Below are 19,591 nucleotides of genomic sequence, written 5' to 3' on the forward strand. Positions count from 1 at the left end.
CTGTTTTCCCCAGTGGCTCAGGCGCAGGCGAACAATCGTGCAGCATTGACATCTCTGCAAATATTTACGTAGGCAGAACGTTCAGTTACATAGGAACTGCCGCTTTTTGTGTGGCTATACGCTGCCGTGGTGTCTGCCCTGTACTACAAAGTTAAAAGCATTTTCCAAGGCAGCATGCCTTGCTTGATATTGTACAGCTAAGCACCAATACTTTAATAACTGTACGTACCAGTGTGTGCTGTATTCATGAGAGGTCCTTCTGATTTTGCTATGATAAAGGTGCTTTCGTGGTTGGTGCAGAGGGAGGCAAGCCTGCCTCTGCTCGTGTAATACAGAGGTGGCACAGGTAAAAGCAAGGTGTGATCATAAGCTTTGGTGTTTGAAACTCACCTGAACTGGTGCCGTTTCTGCTGTTGTACGAGTTATTACATTGGTTGGTAGCCAAGCCAAGCAATCTGGAGTTTATCTGGCTAATTAAAATTGACCCCAAATGCCAAGCAATTGTGATATATCCTTAACGTGACTTGGCTGGAATATCCTGGAAGTAACGCTGCATCAACAGAGCATCAGGGAGATCTCCCCATGCTTCCAGGCACCAGCACAGGTATCTGCTCCACTTGCCCCTTCCTCTCTCAAGGACTGGAAGCCCAATTGCCATCGTTTGATTTTAATGTGTAGTTCCCAAAGCAGGCAAATGCTTTTTTGGAGACAGAGGTAATTGTTTCAGTTTTGATTGAAATCTGGAAAATGCTGCAAGAGATTCTCTGAGTCATATATAACCCTTGCTTTTGTGTATGTGGATTTTTGAGGCATAAGTGTTATTGGGGCTTGCTCAAGTTAAATATCTCATACATGTATTCATAGTAATGTCAAAAAGCTGTTAGGTTGTTCTTGTAATACCTTCTGCAGGTGAGGATCCGGTTCTTTTATCCACTTTCTGGAAGATACGTGACGCTTCATGCAATTTAAATAAGTTTTAATTTACTGTCATGGTCAAGACCCAGCCTGAAACTGTTTGACACCGCAGAGCTTCCTTGGAAATTTGGAAGCATAATAAAAAGCCTGTCACTTGAGAAAGGAAAGTGCAGAACTAGAACAATGTAAAGTGAAAATGTGCCAGTGCTGAGAGAGCTTATTCAAAGACTTCTTATTTCCTACTGTTGTCTTTGGCTGTTTTAAACAGATTTAAAGCAAACAAACGAAAAACAACAAAAACCCACAACACCCTAACCCTCAATTATTTGTCTGCAACTGCTCCTCCCTGAATTTGATAACGAGGAAGTGAGACCAAATCTGGAGCGTTGTTGTGACTGCTTGGTTTTCTGTTCTGAGTAGCTGTTCTCTTCCCTGTTTGATTATTTGTGTTGATGCTGTATTGTGTCAATGATGTTGCTGCTGCTAAAAGTGGTATGTGAAATGAATTTGCTATTCCACCTGTTAGTAAAATTACATCCTGAAGCGGATCAGGGTAGTAGACTCATTTGCTCCCTCATGGTGCAGGTCTGAGACTGAAGGGGGACAGGAGGGTGAAACTACTTCAAAAATGATGCACGTGCCATAAAAGCAGTCTGGTTATTCCTGTGCATTCCGTTTAATTGTATTCTTAATGCTGGTGTCCAGTCTGGGGTAGTGCTGCGTGCGTTGTGGAAGTGCTGTAGGTGTGACAAACGTTCCTGCTGTTAGCTGTGAAAATGCTGGGCCCTGCCTCCTAGTGAAGAACGTTAATTAAAGGAACAAACCACATCACATGAAACCCAAAAACTAGGTCTAAGAAGTGATTTTCTTCAAGTGCAGGGGCTGCCAGAATCTTCTTGATTTTTCCCTTCTTTCCAACTCTTAAAAGAATAATAAGGAAAATTCATTACCAGTTAATATCCCCGTCAGTCCTGGAGGCATTCCGTGCAGTAACTCGGCTGAGCTGTCACGTAGGTCAGCCTCGTGGTGCTGCTGCGTGGTTAGCATGCAGGAGGTGCTGCCAGCCCGATCCCTGCAGCCCGAACAAGGTGGGAGCTTGTGACTCGTTCGAATGACTTTGAGAAGAGCAGTCCTTTTCTGAGGGATGAACGTGTGGCTTTTGGTACGCTACATCTCCTGCAAATGCTTACGTTAGTTACAAGGAAGTGTTTCGTGCTGATTGTTGGAATCCATGAGATAACTCAATGCACGAATTAGGGGACTCCCAAAAAGCCGGCAGCGTTTTGTCAGGCCCCGCTGCTCAGTCCGAGTTCCTTTTTGGCCATCGCAGAGTGCCTTTGTGTCCCTGGCCGCTATCTGCAGGGCCTCTCGCGAGGATCCCCCAGCCTACCTATGCGGCGGCTGCCAGCAGCCCAGAATAGCCGAGCTGACAGCTCGGGGCAGGACACGCTGTCCCGTAGGTGTCAGCGGGCTGCGGGCGGCCGTCATGTGAGCCCTGCGTATCTCTTTTCAAAGCTGATATTTGGTCCTTGCCTCTTCCTTCGCTTCCAGCTGTAGCACTTTAAACAAACAGTGACCGAACCCAAACACGCCGCCCAATAAATTCTCCTACGTGCTCGTGGCAGCCGGGCTGTTCTGAGCTGCTGCTTGCCTGCCCCTTGCCTGAGCCCTCGCAGTAAGCAGTCCTACCTCGGGCTTCCCTGTGGCAGCCGAAAAGCTACGGTTCTCCCTGGAACGTCCCAGATCTGTGTGATCAGATGGCTGGGGCTCTCACGTTCACCTGGAGCTGCCTCTTGTCTGTGGGCTCTGTCCCTGTCCTGAGGCAGGAGGCAGCAGATAAGATGTTTGATCAGACTTAGACTACAGGTACTTCACGTGCACTGCATGGACGTGATTTTTATCTTGAGGCTACAAATGTGAAATTTCTGAATTCCTTCGGAGGAGAGTGGCAAAAAGGGTGGCTGTCGGAGCCCATGCTCCATAGCAGCGTTTCCTCTGTGCCTGTGGATTTAGTATAAATAAATAAACAAACTATGTGTTATGTTCTCCCTTTAGTGAATGACCTTTCTTAAAATAATGACTAATAAAATACTAGTTCCGTCAGTATAACGTAAGGTGTGAAATTCATAGGAGAACTTAATGTTGGTATTGAGAGACCTGCTTTTCCTTTTTAAATGTTCACCTGTGTTGCTTCTAAATCTACAGATACCTGAAACGGAAGGAATGTTAAAATCAAGCTGTGTCACACTAGTGGGGATTATCTTTCTTCGCAGAGTCATAGCAGGGCTTGGCCTGGCAGGGACCTTGAAGGCCACCCGTTCCAGCCCCTGCAGCGGGCGGGGACACCTCCACTAAATCGGGTTGCTCAGAGCCCCATCCAGCCTGGCCTTGGTCCTTCCGCTGGAGCTCCGTTGTACTGACTTGGAGAAACATCTTTTACTAAGAGCAACCCTTGCATTTGTCTCTTCATACGTGGTAGCTATCCCCACTTTCACCTCTACGTAGTGAGTGCTTGTCAGAGTGAGCATGCGTGCGCCTAAGGACCAGGAGGAGCCTTTCCCGGCTCCCTCCCCAGCGCCGTGTGCTCACGTTGTGGTAGCTGGCGTTGGAAGGCTGGAGCTAGAAGCCCACTTCACTGACAACTGTTAAGGCACCAAGCACAACTTGCAACAGAAATTCTTCTGCATCGCATTTTCTCTCTCCCCCTGCACGCCCCCCAAATATTTAAGATACCTTTGCATTTTAAATTAAGAATTAGTCATTGCTCAAATGCCAGGCATGCACTATTAATACACTAATGAGATCAGGTTGTGCTCCTCCACTGAGCGCGTGCTTGCCAAAACTCCTGAAACAAGTTTCTGAAAATGCCTGTGTTGGCCACTGCCTCTCACCTTGTCACCATTATGCCTCTCGTCACCACTAAGGACAGCAGCTCTGCGGTTCTCAAAGGTGTTACCTAGAGTGCGCACGGATAATGAATAACCAGCTATGAAACACGTTGTTAGCAAGCCAAAAAACCCGCTTACATCCTTTGGAGGGGAAGGGACGTCAGCGTGTTCATTGTGCATGCTCTGTGTACGCTCAGGTCTCAGTGCTGAGGACTGGCTTTGCTCCCAGGGCTGGATCCTGACCCCAGACCACGCGTTGTGTAGCAGAGTGGTGCCAGCGACTCGGCAGATGCTTCCAGAGTGTAAAACAGCCAGGATACATCCACGAGCCTGGCCTAGATGTGGCAGCACTGTTGGGTCAGGTTCAGCTTCTGTTTTTGAGGAGCAGCGCTGCGGAGGGGCTCGGCTCTCCAGGGCTTGGTGAGGGGCTGCAGCCCCCAGGCCAGGGGGAGCGCGGGCGCGTGGCACGGTGCTGCGGGGTCAGCCCTACCTGTGCTGGGCTTGGTGGGGGTCCCACACGTGCCACAGCCTGCTTCAGGTAACAAGGAGCCTGCTCTGTCCGGGGTGGGGAATAAATTCCTTTGCCTCATTCCACCGTCATGGGAATTCCAGTTTTCGATTTTCTCTCTTTGTTTATTTATTTTTTGCTTCTGCAACAGCAACAAAACCTGGCTGCCACCCTCCAGACTGCTTCCCGTTGGTGTGTGCTAGGGCTGGTTCTAGCTTTTTGAAGACCCTCACCCAAGTGCGTGTTTCTCTTCTCCTTCCTGTTACCACGGCGTTTTGCTGGGTTTTATACGGCTCAGAATAAACCTGATCTTGTCATACTGTGAAATAATTGGATTCAATGTAGATGCGAGATGCGATGGCTGGAAGTTTCATGTTACAGGTGCAGGATTTCACAGCTCTTCACCAGCTGTGCTACCAGCAGCGTAAATGAAGTTTAAATTTCAATTTGTGTTGTGACTCTGAACTTCCCAAATGAGCTCTTCGTGCTTCAGAGAGGGAGAGGAGACTGAAGTGGTCTCCGTAAGGTGCAGGGTGATTTTGGAGTGAAAAAGAAGGATCGTGGCAGAAACCAAATTCACCATCACTGTTCGCAAGCTTACCTTGAGCTCTTTATCCGGTATTTGTTGCCAGATTCTTTTCTGCAGCCTTTAACTTCTGCAATTCCTGTAGGAAATTCTGCTGGACAGTTGTGCTCAGTAATTGCTGCAGGTCAAGCTAGAAAAAGTCATCTGTGGAATTGTCCCTTGTTTGATTGCTCCTAGGACAACCAATACTTTGAGCTGGTTGAATTTAATAAGTTTTTGTAGCTACAGCTTCCCGTGGCTGCGTGAAAATGGCTTTATGCTGAGACGGGAGAGGGAGCACGGGTAAAGTCGTGCTGCTTTTACGTTGTCCCTGCCCAAAGCAATGCACGAGCTTTGGTGTTCTGTGCCGAGAATGGGTCTAGCGGAGAGCTAGAACCTCGTATGTGCTCCTCAGTGACCTTTTCACAGTTTCGGACGTGGGTTTATGGAGTGCAAGCTTGCATGAAGCATTGTCTGGTTTTGAGCAGAATCTGGGCATCATTTTTGTTTTTGCAAACTAATTAAGGTTTGTTAGCTTTCACAGCTCTCGCTTGACTGTAATAAAATAGATGAAGAGCTATTAATTCCAAATTTAACCAGCGTGTAAGAATCACAAAGGACGTTTTGGGCTTTCTCTGTGTGAATTATTTGTTACCGTCTCTGGAAGAACGCGCGGAAAGTTGGGTTCCCGTTGGTTGTAGGATGTAAAGTGTTGTGGAAGATCAGAAGATGTAGAGCCTAAACCAGGACTTAACAAACGTCACCTAGGGAAAAGCACGCCCTTCTTTGTGTTGTACGGCCTCACTGACTGCACGGGCCTCAGATCTCCAAAGAGCCCTGAATGCTTGAAAAACGGGCAAGGTAGGGGCTGTCCGGGAATTCCTTAAAGCCGAGGAATCGTGGTGGGGCGCGGGCGTCGCTGGAGTTCATTTCTGTTTTGTGAACGTGCTGGCCTTTCTGCAGTCGTCCCTGCGTGCCTGGCGCTGGAGGGATCGCCTCGCTCGGCGCCGTTAGCCTTGTACTGGAGCAAAGCGATGGCTTTTTGTAGATAACGTACCGCTGAGCAAATAAACCCCTTTGCTGCTGTTTTTCATAGTATGAAGCATACCCACAGTGTTTGTGATTGCGGTAATTTTGGTCTCTTATCTCGGGACCATGGGCATGAGCGTGACCTGTTGCTGCGGGTGCGTGGGGGCCGGCGGGGGTCCCACGGGGCTGCTGGGTGGCAGGTTTGCTCTGCTGCGTTCCAGTTACCGTGGCCCATCAGAGGGGGGAAGAAGGGGGCGGAATCAGTTCTTGCTGCCTTGCTGCACAGCCGCCTATGGGCACACCCCTAGGAAGAGTTTTTGCTTCCCGTGTCGGATTGGCACTGACGAGCCTTCTCTCTCTCGCGTTGCTCGCAGCTCCCGCGCAGTGAGGCAGGGTTTGGCATGGTACCATGGAGGGGCAGCACAACCACCCGCACCACCTGGGGGACCAGAACAGCGCGCTCTGCAAGCTGCCGGGCCAGGACTACCAGCATGACCCTCAGGTAAGCGGGCTCTCTTCGGCCCTTCTTTGCTTTTCTTCCCTGCCTTTTATGAAGCGAGGGGAGTTCTTAGCAAATGTTTTTCCCTTTTCCTTTGTTTATAGCACAGTTATGGCAGTTCTAGGGTATATCCAGGTTGGGATTTTGCCAGCCAGGCAGAGTTTCCTGAATCCGATTTTTGATGATGATAAGAGACAAAGGAAATACTTTAGATTTCACTGAAATCAAGTGTTTTTAAAACACCTTATAAAAACATGGACTGTGTTGGCTTTCTCTTCTCTGTGATTCTTTGAAGAAAAGGCAGTTGCTTGAATGTAAGTAAATAAATGTATTTTATTTCCTTGTATAGATTAATAGTCAGTGCTGAAGAGAGAGTTACAAAATGCAAGAAAGTTCATCGTCCATGAAACTGTAGACTCTCTGACTTCATTTCCTGAGGGTTTCTGGAAGCTTTCTACCATAGTATATTTTGTCCATACTGTCATCAGCTTACGCCGTAGTGGTTCCTCTCCCTTCCCCTTCCCACCCTTCTGCAGCAGTGGGTTAAAACGAGGGTAGAGCTGTAATAAAATAACAGCGAGACCTTCACTGGAATCGTGAAGTTTGTGTTTCATGAATTCTGAAAACTTGAATTTTTCGGACTCTTTTGTTGTTTTCTGGACCAGATGAGTTTTAGTACCATGTATTTTGAAAAGTGAATAAAAAGCACCACGGAGAAGCTGTTAGAAGAATATTGGAACTGTGGCGTAACACTGCCACGGGGAGGGCACGTGGGTGTTAATTTGTTGTTCCAGCTGTGCAGGCCAGCGATGCTCAAGGTTTCTTGAACGAGAAGTGGTCATTAGGAAGGCGGTATCAAAACCCAGTACAGGGTTTGCAAAACCAGCGAGTTGCCTCCATGTATAGTATGACAATGAATGTATCTTACACAGCACTGCTTGGAAAATACGTTGCATGGAGCAGAGCTCCCCTCTCCTAATGTAGCAATTTGTCATATTAAGTCATTTAATAATAATTGAATCCCCTTGATTAATCTCCTAGAATTAGCCAGTTGCATTTTGAGCAATTAGGGTTAATTACTGCCTCATTTGGCAGGATAGAGCCCCTGTAATTATTTCATGAACAAGATTAGGAAGTGTTCCTGTGCAGCAGATACATTCATGGCATCTTGGAGCACATGTTAGAATTTGTAATGACATAGTTAAGTGTAATTAGTAGCTAATAATCTATGTTCTGCTGCTCTGCTGATGCTGAGTGGGCTCGTTTTGCTGTATGGTCATTGTTAGTGAAACCTCCCCTCCACTCTGCTAATACCCACGTTGTGTTAATGGAGGTCTCTAAGTATATTAACTGTTCTGAGAATGATCTAGTCTGGCATTAGGATTGCAAGAAGGTTTTCTTTGCTTTTATGCATATTTTTTTTAGATAAAAAGGGGAGGGGAGAAGGTGGAAGCTGAATACCAAATAACAAAATATGCGATCTACCAGGAAAACGCCTCTGCTCAGCAAATGCAGTTTAGAAATTAACAGAAAATTGTAGCATTCAGGGGGCAGGCCACCTTACACTGATGACATGATACGATGGCTTATTACATATTTCTGATTTTCCATTTTGCAGGAACATAATTATATGTAATGTTTAATTTCCTGGTACTTTTACCTGGAAGAATCTGAGATTATATCATTTTTTTTCTTCTGAAGGTGTAAGTAGTGCAGGCATGCTATATAACAGCGTGTGGATGAGAGAAGGGTTTGGAAAGGAAAATCTGACCAAAGTTGCCTTCCGAGAAGTGCCGTGCATGGCGGGGATGAAGGCAGAAGAGACAGAGCCTGAGAGTTTGCTGCAGGTGGGGAGGGGTTTCGGTACGGCACGGCCCGCTCCTCCTGCCAGCCCCTTCCCCCCGAGAGACCAATGCAGGCGCCTGCTCCTCTAGTAGAAGCTTTTCCTGTAATTGCACGGCTTCCTAAAGCATTTTTCCGTGCTGACAGAGGTGTTACTTCTGGTTCACAGGTATCCACGGGAAGTTACTTGATGTCAGGTGACTTGTTAGTAGAGCTATGAGTGAGGGTATCAGACTTCTTCCTGTCTTTAGCTACTGGAGCCTCGTAAGAAGATGGTTCTGAGCAGTGCTTCCTATTGAGAAGTTTTCTAATTAGAGTAAGTGAATATAAAATCACAATTTAGCTTCTGGCTACCTGACCTGAAGAGGTCTGTCAGGAAGGCACACAACGCACTCCAGGAATGTTCTGAGTGGAAGTGTCAGTCACGGACATCTCAGGGTTACTTGGTGTTTACAGCAATAAGAAGGAAGAGATAACGAGGAATAAACCAGTGACATGAAATACAGAGCTGTAATTTTTAATGTAGTTTTCATACTATATAAACTTAATAACTCGCTTTTAAACCTTCCTCTGATATACTTGCACATCCTAGCAGTGGAGCTGCTCATGGCAGTTTCGTTTTCGCCTGCCAATTCAAAGTAGATTTGAACATCTAGCAGCAAGGACACTGCAGTTTGTTTTCTGAAGTGCTTAGCTCATTTCTATGTTAATATGAATTCCTTTGTTGATGTGAATATGTGGTCTGCTATTTCCAAGCTGGTATTTCTCTCTTTCCTCAGCATAAACTAGTACAGATATATGCTGATAGAGATGTTAAAACTTTGAAATTCAGGCCAAGTTCTTCAGCAAACTTTAAATTCTAGGTAACAGTTCAGGTCAAGGATATCTTACAATGATGGTGTAGTCTGGTTTTGAAGCCGCCAAATGAAAACCCTGATGTATTCTTCAATAATTACTTGGCTACCTGTTTGAAGGATAATCTATATTTTAAAAGTTTCCTCGTCCCTTGTGAGCCCAGAAGTTGTTTTTTTTTTTAATCAATCTGTTCTAAGTGTTCTCATAAATTCACACTGGAATTCCAACCTCAAAGTATACAAAATTCTTTTCAGGTAAGCATCATTGAGTGGAGATGGGTGTACAATTTGGGACACCGTAAAAAGGTTTGAAACACTGATGTTCATAGTAAATCATGGCTTATAATGTCTACGTGTTCAACTGCAGGGGCTGAAGCTTCTCCATCTACTATCACAGATGTCTTTTAAAGGTGAAATTAGTTTACGGTAAATGTCATTCAGATGAAGTATGCACTTTAGAAGCAAGGAAACAGTTGCTTTAAAATTAATGATGCATTGCAAATATCAGAAAAAAACTTATATCCAGCGTGAAGATAATTAAAATTCAGGTCAGAAGTGTATGACTTAGTCAGGCTAAATTTTTTAATGAGATTTCAGAAAATTAATTGGGCGAGTATGTTTTTACTCTTCAGAAGAGTATTTCATTTCATGGCTCTACAGGAAGATGCTTTTATTGGTATCTAAAGATCATAGTGTCTGACTTTTTAACTGTTGGTTAACCAATCTTTAGCAATTTTTTGGTTGATTAAAAATAATCTAAGCATCGTGCAACCTTGTAGCCACTTGTGCAGACGGATGACCAGTGCTGGTTTCCCGCATGGCAAGCAGACAGCAGTAAAACAATTGAATTTATTATTAATCAACATTGCACAGTGTATAAACCCTGAGCATTAATTAGCGGTGAACAGTCCAATTTTTTGGCTTATTCAGGCTTGTTTTTTGTCATCCCGTACCACTGGGAAAAGCAGTCACACAGGCGTTGCTCTGAGGCTGGTCAGTGTTTTACTGGCCTTTCTGTTCTTGGTCTCTCACTCTCAGTGTTGGCCTTTCCCTGAAACACCAGGTAGGGCTGCTGGGGCAGTTCTCCCAGGACTGCTCAGGTGTTCCCCTTATTATTTGAAAATTATTTGTTTATTGGTAAATTTCTCGGTCTCGCATTCACAGGAGCAGAGGAGCTATGCCTTTCCCTTGCCAAGTCAGCTGCTGAGCATCAATATATTGGAGACACTTTTCCTTAAAGAGGAGCAAGTCCCAGTCAGGAGAACAGGTCAGGGTATTTCTTTGGTGGCACTGTAACAGACATCCCTGAAAATGTGGAAGCACAAGTGGAAACTACGACCTCTCAGCAAAGAGCAAGTATAGCAAGGATTGTTTTTAGTACTGTCATTCTCTGCAATTGCTTGTGTTGCTTTATAATCAGGTATGCAGAGACTGCTAGTCAACTTGAATTTCTTACCATTGCAGTGTGTCTACTCAGTGGCATGCAAGATAAAATAACTTTTTTATATTACAAAAACCTTGCTGATTCTGTTTTGCAGAACCTCATAAAACCTCAAATTTTCAGGCTGAAAGTTCTGGTAAACTTCTCCCCTAAGTATTCTGCAGAAGGCCGTCACCACATACTTCTGCGAGCTTTGAAATTTTTGCTTTTGCATCAGTGCTGACATCTAACAGAGGCCATGAGTGCCAAAGGTGGTGTCCTGAGTCGCTTGTTCTTGGAGTAATCTGTGTTTCTTCTGAAAAATGAACAGCCTCTTTATATGAACAAGGAATTAATTGACTTTAATCTTTGGCTTTTTTTTTATAATAGAGTCCTAGAAGAATGAGACTTCATTGTGTAAATAAAGAGAACAGCCTTTGTCTCCAAATGAGCTGTTCGCAGACTGTCCCTTTCCTACAGCTGCCCTGCGAACCAAAGTGTGCCAACAGCCAAATTGCCAAAATGTCTTCAGATTTCTGCTCATTCGCATTTTTCCCCTCCTATTTTTTTTTTTCTTCCTGTAAGCTTCATCCTGGACCTTGAAACTTGCCCTGCAGAGATGGTTGCTTGGTTCTCCTGTGTTCATACAGACAGAAACACCTCACGGACATAAGTGACACAGGTGGCACGTATGTAAGGCCAGGCCATAGGGATGCTCTTCTGAGGAGGCTGGTATTTCTTAGGTATGCTAAATGTGTGACATTATTTGTAGGAGTTACCTGCTTACATTTAAGTACAAAAAGGCACAAGAAAAGATTAATTTTAGGCAGACATGTGGGAAAGTGGACTGCCCCAGTCAATGGGGAGCCTTCTGATAGCCTTGGTCGAACCTGGGCACGCTCTCTGGCTTATACTGCAGGCAAACATCTAGCCTGTATGAAAGCTCCATTACTTTAATTAGGTCTGATAGGTTGTGATAGCGAATGCAAATCTAGGTCATTGCATATGTAAATGTGCAGCTGTAGTCCTGGAGGATGCCAGAACATATCAGCTAAGGTGTCCAGTCGTCATCCGGCATTAACTCCAGCAAGGCGAGCAGACTTTGTATGTGAACCATGCACAAGTGGCTGGGACACGCACACACATCCTGTCACTTGCCTAACATCTAAAATCACACTACACGTGTTACCTTTCTTCTGAACTCCAGGGTAGAAAGTCTTTTGCTCAAACTTCCTTACTGCTCAAGAAGAGCCACAGCTGAGGAGGTGCACGTTCACAGTTAAGGGGAATGCTTTTATTTCTTTGTGTTTCAATGAGAGGAAAGCGGTTTGCGATTCTGTGTGCTGAGGCCTTTGTTGCGACCAGCTAAAGTGATTCGGCTGCACACCTCAGCTGATTTCCTTAGTGATTCATATGGAAGAGGTTGGGAAGTCGCGATGTTCCTGGTTAGTTACCGTTCAAGGTGAACAGATCTTCGTGTGCAGACATTCTGCTTGTGACTTCATCGTGCCAAAAATGCAGGTAAACTGATGCGTTAGCACTCCCTGGCATCAGATGGGTGTTGCTGTGTTGCTGTCTTGTATATTGATGAGTATTGCTGTTCATGAAATCTCTGCAAAGAGAGATTGCGACCAATTTAATGGAGTTAGATACCCGGTCACGCGCCTGCTTCCATTAGCAGGCACTGTGGGGACGTGACAGCCGTGCATTTCTGTGCTCTCTGCGGTTCCTAAGTCTTGGTATTCCAGCCCAGCGAGGGTCCTCGCTAAGGGCTGCAGGTCTGGATTCGGCCACTTCTCGGGATGTGGGGCGGCAGCAGCAGGACGTGGTAGCCTGCTCAGGGGTCTGTGTCCCAAGCCTCTATAAAACCTAATCTTTTTTTCTTGAGCAGTGTCCTGTTGTGGGGATTTATTTGTTGTGATGAAGGTGCTGTAAAGGTGGCAGTTGATTGATGCTGTTTGTGGGGCAGAAATGACTATTTAGCAGGCTTTACTTGTAAATTTTCTTAAAAACACTGAATATTATAACTTTGTTAATAAAACCACTGCCAAATAACCATGATAGTGGCTCAGAGTCACACAAACCTTTACATTTAAAAGTTTTTTCAAATACCTGATTCTTTTTTTGTTATTGAATAATAATAATTTTTATTCCTGTTGCAAATGAAAAAAATTCAAACTTAGCTATAAGAAATACACACTGTAAGACATCATCACTCTGGTTTGTATGTGCTCCTGGTAGAAGTTGCTGGGCTGAAAGCTTTACTTGCATTTATACCCAGCCCTCTGGGTAAGGAAATTACAGTAGCAGCAATAGTCACCTCCCTGAGCTTCCAGCCTCTGCGGCGTGCTCTTCCTGGACGCTTGCTGGGGTTGTCTGCTGAAGATTCAACTTAAACAACAGCTGAATCCCTGGGAAACTGTCCCCACAACTTCCCTTGTGTACTTGGCTAATTGCTTTTTGCATTTTTCGGTGGGAACTCTGAAATGGCTCAAGATGTTGAAGCTTAAAAATAGTCTACTTGGCATGCACCACAACTTTGTCATTTATTTTCATAGTTTTTTTCAAAAATGGTTTAGCGGTCACGTTAATTACAGAGGAGACCGGAATGGCTCTAGGGAGCAATTCAGTCCCTAGAGCCCCTGGTCCTCGTTCCCCTGTGTCTGCCTGCCCGGCTGCAAGCTCACCTGAGGCTGCTCCCGAGTAGGCATCGACACCTCCCGAGGTGCCAAGTAGGCAGAGCCGCTGAGAGGGTGTGCGGCCAGGGAGACGGTAGCGCGGGGCTCATTAGCTCCTTACATGGGAGGCAAGACTTCTTCCTCTTTAGAAAAGTCATTTAACTTAATTCAGCTTACATCACTAACAAATTACTGGAAATTAATGCATTTATGGTCAGAATTATCTAGATGAGCCTGGAATAACTTCCTGAACATCACAAATGAGAGCATGAGTGCATGTACTCTTGGAGTAGTTACCTCTGCTCTGTACAACCTCCGCTCCGGTACAGCACTGCGAGGAGTGCACGAAGCAAATCGCAGGTGGGAAAAGGAAAGCCAGGGCACTCCATTGCCTGTTGTATTACCAACACCGGGTTTCTTTGTCTTTCTTGCCTTCTGTCCCTATTCTCCTGCACACAATTAGTCCTACAGGCTGCTAGTTCGGGGTCTTACATCTTGGGAATGCAAGTTTCTGCTTTTACTATTGCTTTTTGTAGCTCATTGATTGAATTTCTTTTGAATTGAACAGAGACATTTAACATCGTACCCATACCGCTGCACGCTGGCAGACTTTCAGATAGAGAAAAAGATTGGACGAGGACAATTCAGTGAAGTTTACAAAGCAACTTGTCTTCTGGACAGAAAACCTGTGGCATTAAAGAAAGTTCAGGTAAGCGTTTAAATTCAGTCTTACTGCTTAGCTAGTAGAATGGGAATGTTTTAGGAGTTTACACAGATTAAAAACAGAGGTATCTAACTCAGAAGTATGTTCTTTGCAGCAGTAGTAATGCTATAAAATGATTTATAAATTGAGAGCTCAATGTTAGAGACCTCTGGATGATTTGGTCTGATATTCTCTAAATCACAGTTACGCAGTAACAGCAGTGTAATTTCATACTTATTTTTAATTTCATTTTTTACCTTATACAAAAGGTTTATTATCAGCTAAATGCTGTTCAAAAATGATGACAGCAAATTCACAAGCTAGTATCTTTAGTTTCATCTGCTGCTCCAGGTTCTACAATTAATTTTACCTTATTGCTAGTACTTCAGTGGTTTCAAAATAAAGAAAATGTTTCTCTTTGATCTGAGAGTTGTATGTATACTCATTAAGTAGAGGCCATACAAAGTGAGGGACAAAAGACAAATTTCTTGTTAAGTAAGTTCTTAGTTTTTGTTATTTCATTTTAATCTGTGCTTTTACCTTTGTAGATTTTTGAAATGATGGATGCCAAGGCTAGGCAAGATTGCATTAAAGAAATTGACCTCTTGAAGGTAAGAATTTTATAATTCCTATTTTTCAATTTTTTGTTTTGAGGAAAAAATATTTTCAGGTTAGCCTTTCATAGCAAATAAAGCTCTCATAGGGCACATACGATCTTAGCAGACTCTGCCTTCTTTTGCAAGCTAAAATGCCTACATTATATAAGTTCTGTCTTAAAGCATTATTTTATTGAGTTTTCTGCCCATTGTCTAAGCAATCTATTAGAAATCTGTCATAGAAAAATACACCAAGTACTCGTATTTCAGGGAGGTATGCAAGTCCTGTACTTTGTATTTTGATTTGTTTCTCTCTTTAAAATAAGCTCAGAAATGAAGTTGTTAAAGGAAGAAGTTCTGCATGTCTGTCATGTTATATGTATACATATACAAGTGAAAAATGGTACTTTAGGTGCAAACTCTGAAACCAGACAGTGCTTTTAAAGTGGTTGAACCAACTAATGATCTTTGCTTTCTCAATATTTTATTTCAAAAAGTTTGTGGAAAAATATGTACGCATCACACTTTCTTGGCTCCAAGCCCATGTATTTAAGTTAAAAACCTCTGTTTGTCTGAAATTAAGCAATACCCATGTTTATTCTGAAGTCTTCAGTGGTAGTCTTCCAAGCAGAGTAGCGTGCTGGCAAGTTCTTGTTTGTGCATTTTCCTGTAGCAGCTGGAGCTCCCAGGGGAGTGAGTTTCCATGATGCCAGCAGAGCGCAGCTCTGCTTCGAAAACTACCGGCTGATGAAATGGGATTGGTTTTGTTCATCCGGGTTCATCCGGCTGGCTCCAGCGCCTGTCAGTCAGCAGCTGAGCGCGTGTCGCCCTGTACCTTACGACAAGTAACATGCCAGAGCCTATCTGCAGCTCGTCTCCTAGTGGATAGCTCCGTGCTGCCTGGCCGGACAGCACCGTGGAGGTGGCTGGGGGCATGAAGTGCTGGGACCGAAGTCCCCAGCGCTGCTTTCTAGGATGCATTAATGAAATAGGAAATGCCATTAACCCAAAGGTGTTTGCAATGTTTTTCACATCTCAGGATTTGTGGGAGTTAACATACTTTCCTCCTGACAAAAGCGATTCCAGGTAGCCTTTGTTGTGCCCCAGGCATACACTATGTCATACACCGTAGTTACAGAAATAACCCCTGAGTCAATTTACTTATTTACAGTAAGCTTGACAAAAGGAAGAGTGGAGCATGGAGATCTGGCGTATCCAGAGTGCTCTGCCCAGACGATTGGGGAAAACGGAGTCCAAAGGTCTGTGAAACAAAAGCTAGAGAAAATGTACACGCCTGCGTTCACACCTCAGGCGGGTTGTGGGCAGTCTCCCACGTTTTCCAGCAGAGGAAGGAGCTCAGTAAGGCTCCCTGCGGAGTGCCCGTCCCGCTGCTCAGCCTCAGCAAAGGGTGGCGGCAGCTCCAGCTGCTCTTGGGCGGTGCTGGGACGTCTGCTCGTCCAAAGAGTCATCGCAGCAGGTAGCGCGGTGGCACGGGTGTCCTCTTTGTGCTTTTGTGTGACTTCACTGTCACAGAAGAAACATCCCTGTTTAGAGCTGATGAGTTTCTTTAAATCAATACGAACTGTGTCAATAAAAAGGGCACGTTTGTTCTTTCATGAAAAAATATATTTAAAAATCTGTTAGTTAAATGTTTGTGTGTGAGTAGCTGGGTTTTGTTATGTGCAGTAAACTAATCAGAGGCTGGGGGGGGAACATTAGCATGGTAAGTCCCCAAAGGTGCGCGGACCTCATTCCTTGTTAGAGTTGTTGGATTTTGTTGCGATCTGTTGGCACGCGGTGCTGAGGTTTAGAGGAAGGTTTGTGTGATTGCTTGAACTCCCCGTCGCCTTTGGGAGCTCCGGAGAGTTTTCCCATCAGAGCATCCTACAGAAGATAGAAAGCAACTCACAAGTCAGAGGCTTACCTTTGTCTGCGAGAGCAGTAAGCAGCGTCCCGGTGTCGGCTGTGCTGCGTCAGCTTGTGCGATGCTGCGGGGGCAGTAAGGCATCCCGGGGTGCACGCCGTATCCGTATCTGCTCCTGCTTTTGGTGCTTTCTTGCCTGGAAGTTGGTCTTTGATCGGTGTACCTGAGGGCAGACGTGAAAGAAATTTCAGCAGAAATGGTGGGCTCTGCTATTTATTTATTTATTATTTATTTAAGGCCTGGTCTGGTGGGAATGCTCTTCTCCTGATGCCTGCACATGGATCCCATTAACACTAATGTGCGTTAGTGTCGAGGCATCGCAAAGGAGAATCTATCCCCTAATGTGCATGCAGAGAGGCGTGATTAGCATGATGGATCATAACAGTGTTTCTTTTGGCTTTGTAACCCCTGAAATAGGCAGGTTGAGTCACAGCTGTTTAGTAGATGAAATGCTCACTTTAGTAGTTTCTAAATTCACTACATTTCTAAGAGCACGAGAGAAAGATAATGTAATGCAAAACGGGCAGGAGCGAGCGAGTAGAGAAATCTGGGTGCTCCATTACCTTCCAAGCAATCAGATTTCCATTTTAAGAAATTCAGACATAAAATATTTAAAATGGAAAATTTAATTTGTTGAGCCAGTCTCTTAATTTAGTCCTGTGAATAAAGCATAACAATCCAAGAAGTTGCAAATTCTTAAGAAACAAAGAGGGGGAAAAAGTAAAATACCAGCTGTGAATATAAGAATACTTGAAAGTACTAAGTGAAAGTGTAAGCATAAGTAATGGGGAGAATAGACTAACATACTGAATGTAATTTGTGTGGTATTTTACTTCCACCAAGAGTTTTGCTGAATTCTACTCTTGTTTTTATCAAGTACAGTAATCAGTAATTGATTTTTATGTTGTTTATTTATTTATTTATTTATTATTATTCTAACAGGAAAATACCAGTTATCGCGTACTGAGTGTCTTTCAGAATGTTGCTTTTAAGTATTTTGTGAGTTTCCGAGAGAAAAGGCTGCTTCACCCCGTTCTGGGCCATACTGCTGTTTATGCAAGACACTATTTTATTAAGCTGCACTTCTGATAAATGAACTTGTTTCTTACATGTTTTTTTGCGTACAATAACCCACAGCAGTTTGTAGTTGCACCTATTATCAACCGTTTGGTGTAACAATTACAAAAAATGGTACAAGTTTTGTATCTTTGAGTTGTTACTATGTTGTTATAATTTTTTCCTTGCACTTCCTCTATCTGCAGCAACTGAACCACCCCAATATAATTAAGTATTTGGATTCTTTCATTGAAGACAATGAGCTTAACATTGTCCTGGAGCTGGCAGATGCTGGTGATCTCTCCCAGATGATTAAGGTAAGGAAGTTGCAGTTCTAAAGGGGCTACAAACAGTCAGGAGGCAGCAGCCCGGTGACTCCTCTCGTGGTGCCGCCCGCCCAGAGGGTGACGGCGGGGCCGAGACTGAGCGTCTGTGGGCAGGTGAGATGCAGCAGGGGCTGCTGCTCGCCCTGCCTGCTGCTTCAGAAGTGAGCAGGTCTCCGTGTGGTTTGGTGGGATGTGTGCCTTACTTTGCAAGGCTGATTTATCCCATCTGTGATTGATGAGGACATCTAATTATGGTTAGGTTCCGTGTTCACATAGCCTGTCTGCCGCTCTGAAGGCATTCAAGGAAGCGTATTGACTTTCCTTGCAACAGGGATTTGGGGTTGAGAAAATGTTTCAAGTACTTGCTCTTCTCTTATGTCGCTCTCAGGAATACTTGTGTTGCTGCAAACCAGCTTTAGTTAAGCTGTTACCACCTGCTTTTATATTTTCTTTGACGTGTTAATCTTTAGACATACATCCCTTGTGAGAACAGATGTGTTATATCATGTTTGTTAGCACTCTCAACCTTCTCTCCATGTTTTACCTGTTTTTTTCCCATCATTATTCTGTAATTATCATAAATGAATGTTTGGAAAGTTCTCCTCCTCCTTGTTGTCACAGTTAAAATATCTTATTAACAGATTTGTTTTCTTTGCCAGCAGAGCTATGAGGCACTAGGCCAAAGGCTGTCAAACAAGTTATCCATTTAGTCCGTAGTCAGTGGCTAAATTTACAGTTTCCATGAAAATCTGCTCCATCTCAGGGAAGAGTCCCCCTGGGCGAGCAAGCTGGGGGTGGGTGGTTGGCAGAGCAATTCCTGGGGAAAGCCCCAGAATTCCAGACACGGACCTGCCCCGCAGACCCCCAGTAGCAGCAGCTCCAGACCTGGGGACGAGCGGGCAGCGGCTGAGGCCGGGGGGAGGCTGGTGCTGCTCTGCGGGGTGCGGGGCCTCGCTGCGACGGCACGCGGCACCTTCCTGGCCGGACTCCCCAGGGGGCAGGAGGCAGCGCTGGGCCTCGTGCCTGGGAGAGCTCCGGCCCTGCCCGTTCCTCTTCCAGCCCTGCGCTCGTTCAGCTCCTCATGTGTTTTCCCAACAGATCCTGGGAAACCTGTGGTTCATCACAGGCTCGTAGCAGCTGCAGTTAAGGATTGTGAGGGTAGGAGTTAGGGCTGTGATCACCCTGGGATGTGCAAGTATTTTCCTTCATTTTTAAATCTTAGCTTTAAAAAGTGTTGCCAGCATAATTGTCAGGTGTCATATAAAATATTAGAGCTTTTTTTGATTTACAGATTTTAGTTTAAGACTTTCCCTACTAAATGTTTTTTTTTTTTTTTTTTTTTTAAATCTGTTGGGGTTGGTTATTTCATTTTCTTAAAATTATTTCTTTTATGCCTTAATAGGAGTTACATTTTTCTCCCCATTCTTAGGTTGATAGCTGGAACAACAGTGAAACTTGCATTTTTTCTGCCAATGCTCTCCAGTCTGGTCTGCTTTCCCATATGTTTGTTGCAGTCATGAGGAAGACAAGGCTTTTTAAAGGTCATATAAATGGTGCCATTCCTTCGGTGCAAATATTTGAATTCATTTTTTTAAGTAAAGGGTGGGAAAACTAAAACAGAAAAAAAAAAAAAAACTAAAACCAGGAGGGAATTAAATTCCCCTCCTAAACATAGCTTGAAAGTAAAATTGACGAACTGAGGTTTGCTGCCTGCTCTTCTGTGGCGCCCTTGCTCCCCACCCGTCCCTTGGGAATTTAAGCTTATGTGAGGATTTTCAGTTGCGGAGA

General features: G+C 44.5%; 1 protein-coding gene across 1 annotated transcript in view; it reads left to right on the forward strand.

The window, feature by feature from the left end:
• The first annotated feature begins 6,279 nt into the window (after positions 1-6,279).
• The window catches only part of NEK6 (NIMA related kinase 6), a 37,866-nt gene continuing 24,554 nt past the window's right edge, over positions 6,280-19,591 (forward strand). Inside the window, exons 1-4 of the mRNA XM_035341526.1 lie at positions 6,280-6,407; positions 13,767-13,907; positions 14,450-14,512; positions 17,684-17,794. Coding sequence (XP_035197417.1) covers positions 6,315-6,407; positions 13,767-13,907; positions 14,450-14,512; positions 17,684-17,794 — 408 coding nt within the window. The 5' untranslated portion in view covers positions 6,280-6,314. The remainder of the gene's footprint in view (positions 6,408-13,766; positions 13,908-14,449; positions 14,513-17,683; positions 17,795-19,591) is intronic.

This window comes from Oxyura jamaicensis, chromosome 17, assembly GCF_011077185.1.
Source record: "Oxyura jamaicensis isolate SHBP4307 breed ruddy duck chromosome 17, BPBGC_Ojam_1.0, whole genome shotgun sequence".
NCBI lineage: Eukaryota > Metazoa > Chordata > Aves > Anseriformes > Anatidae > Oxyura > Oxyura jamaicensis.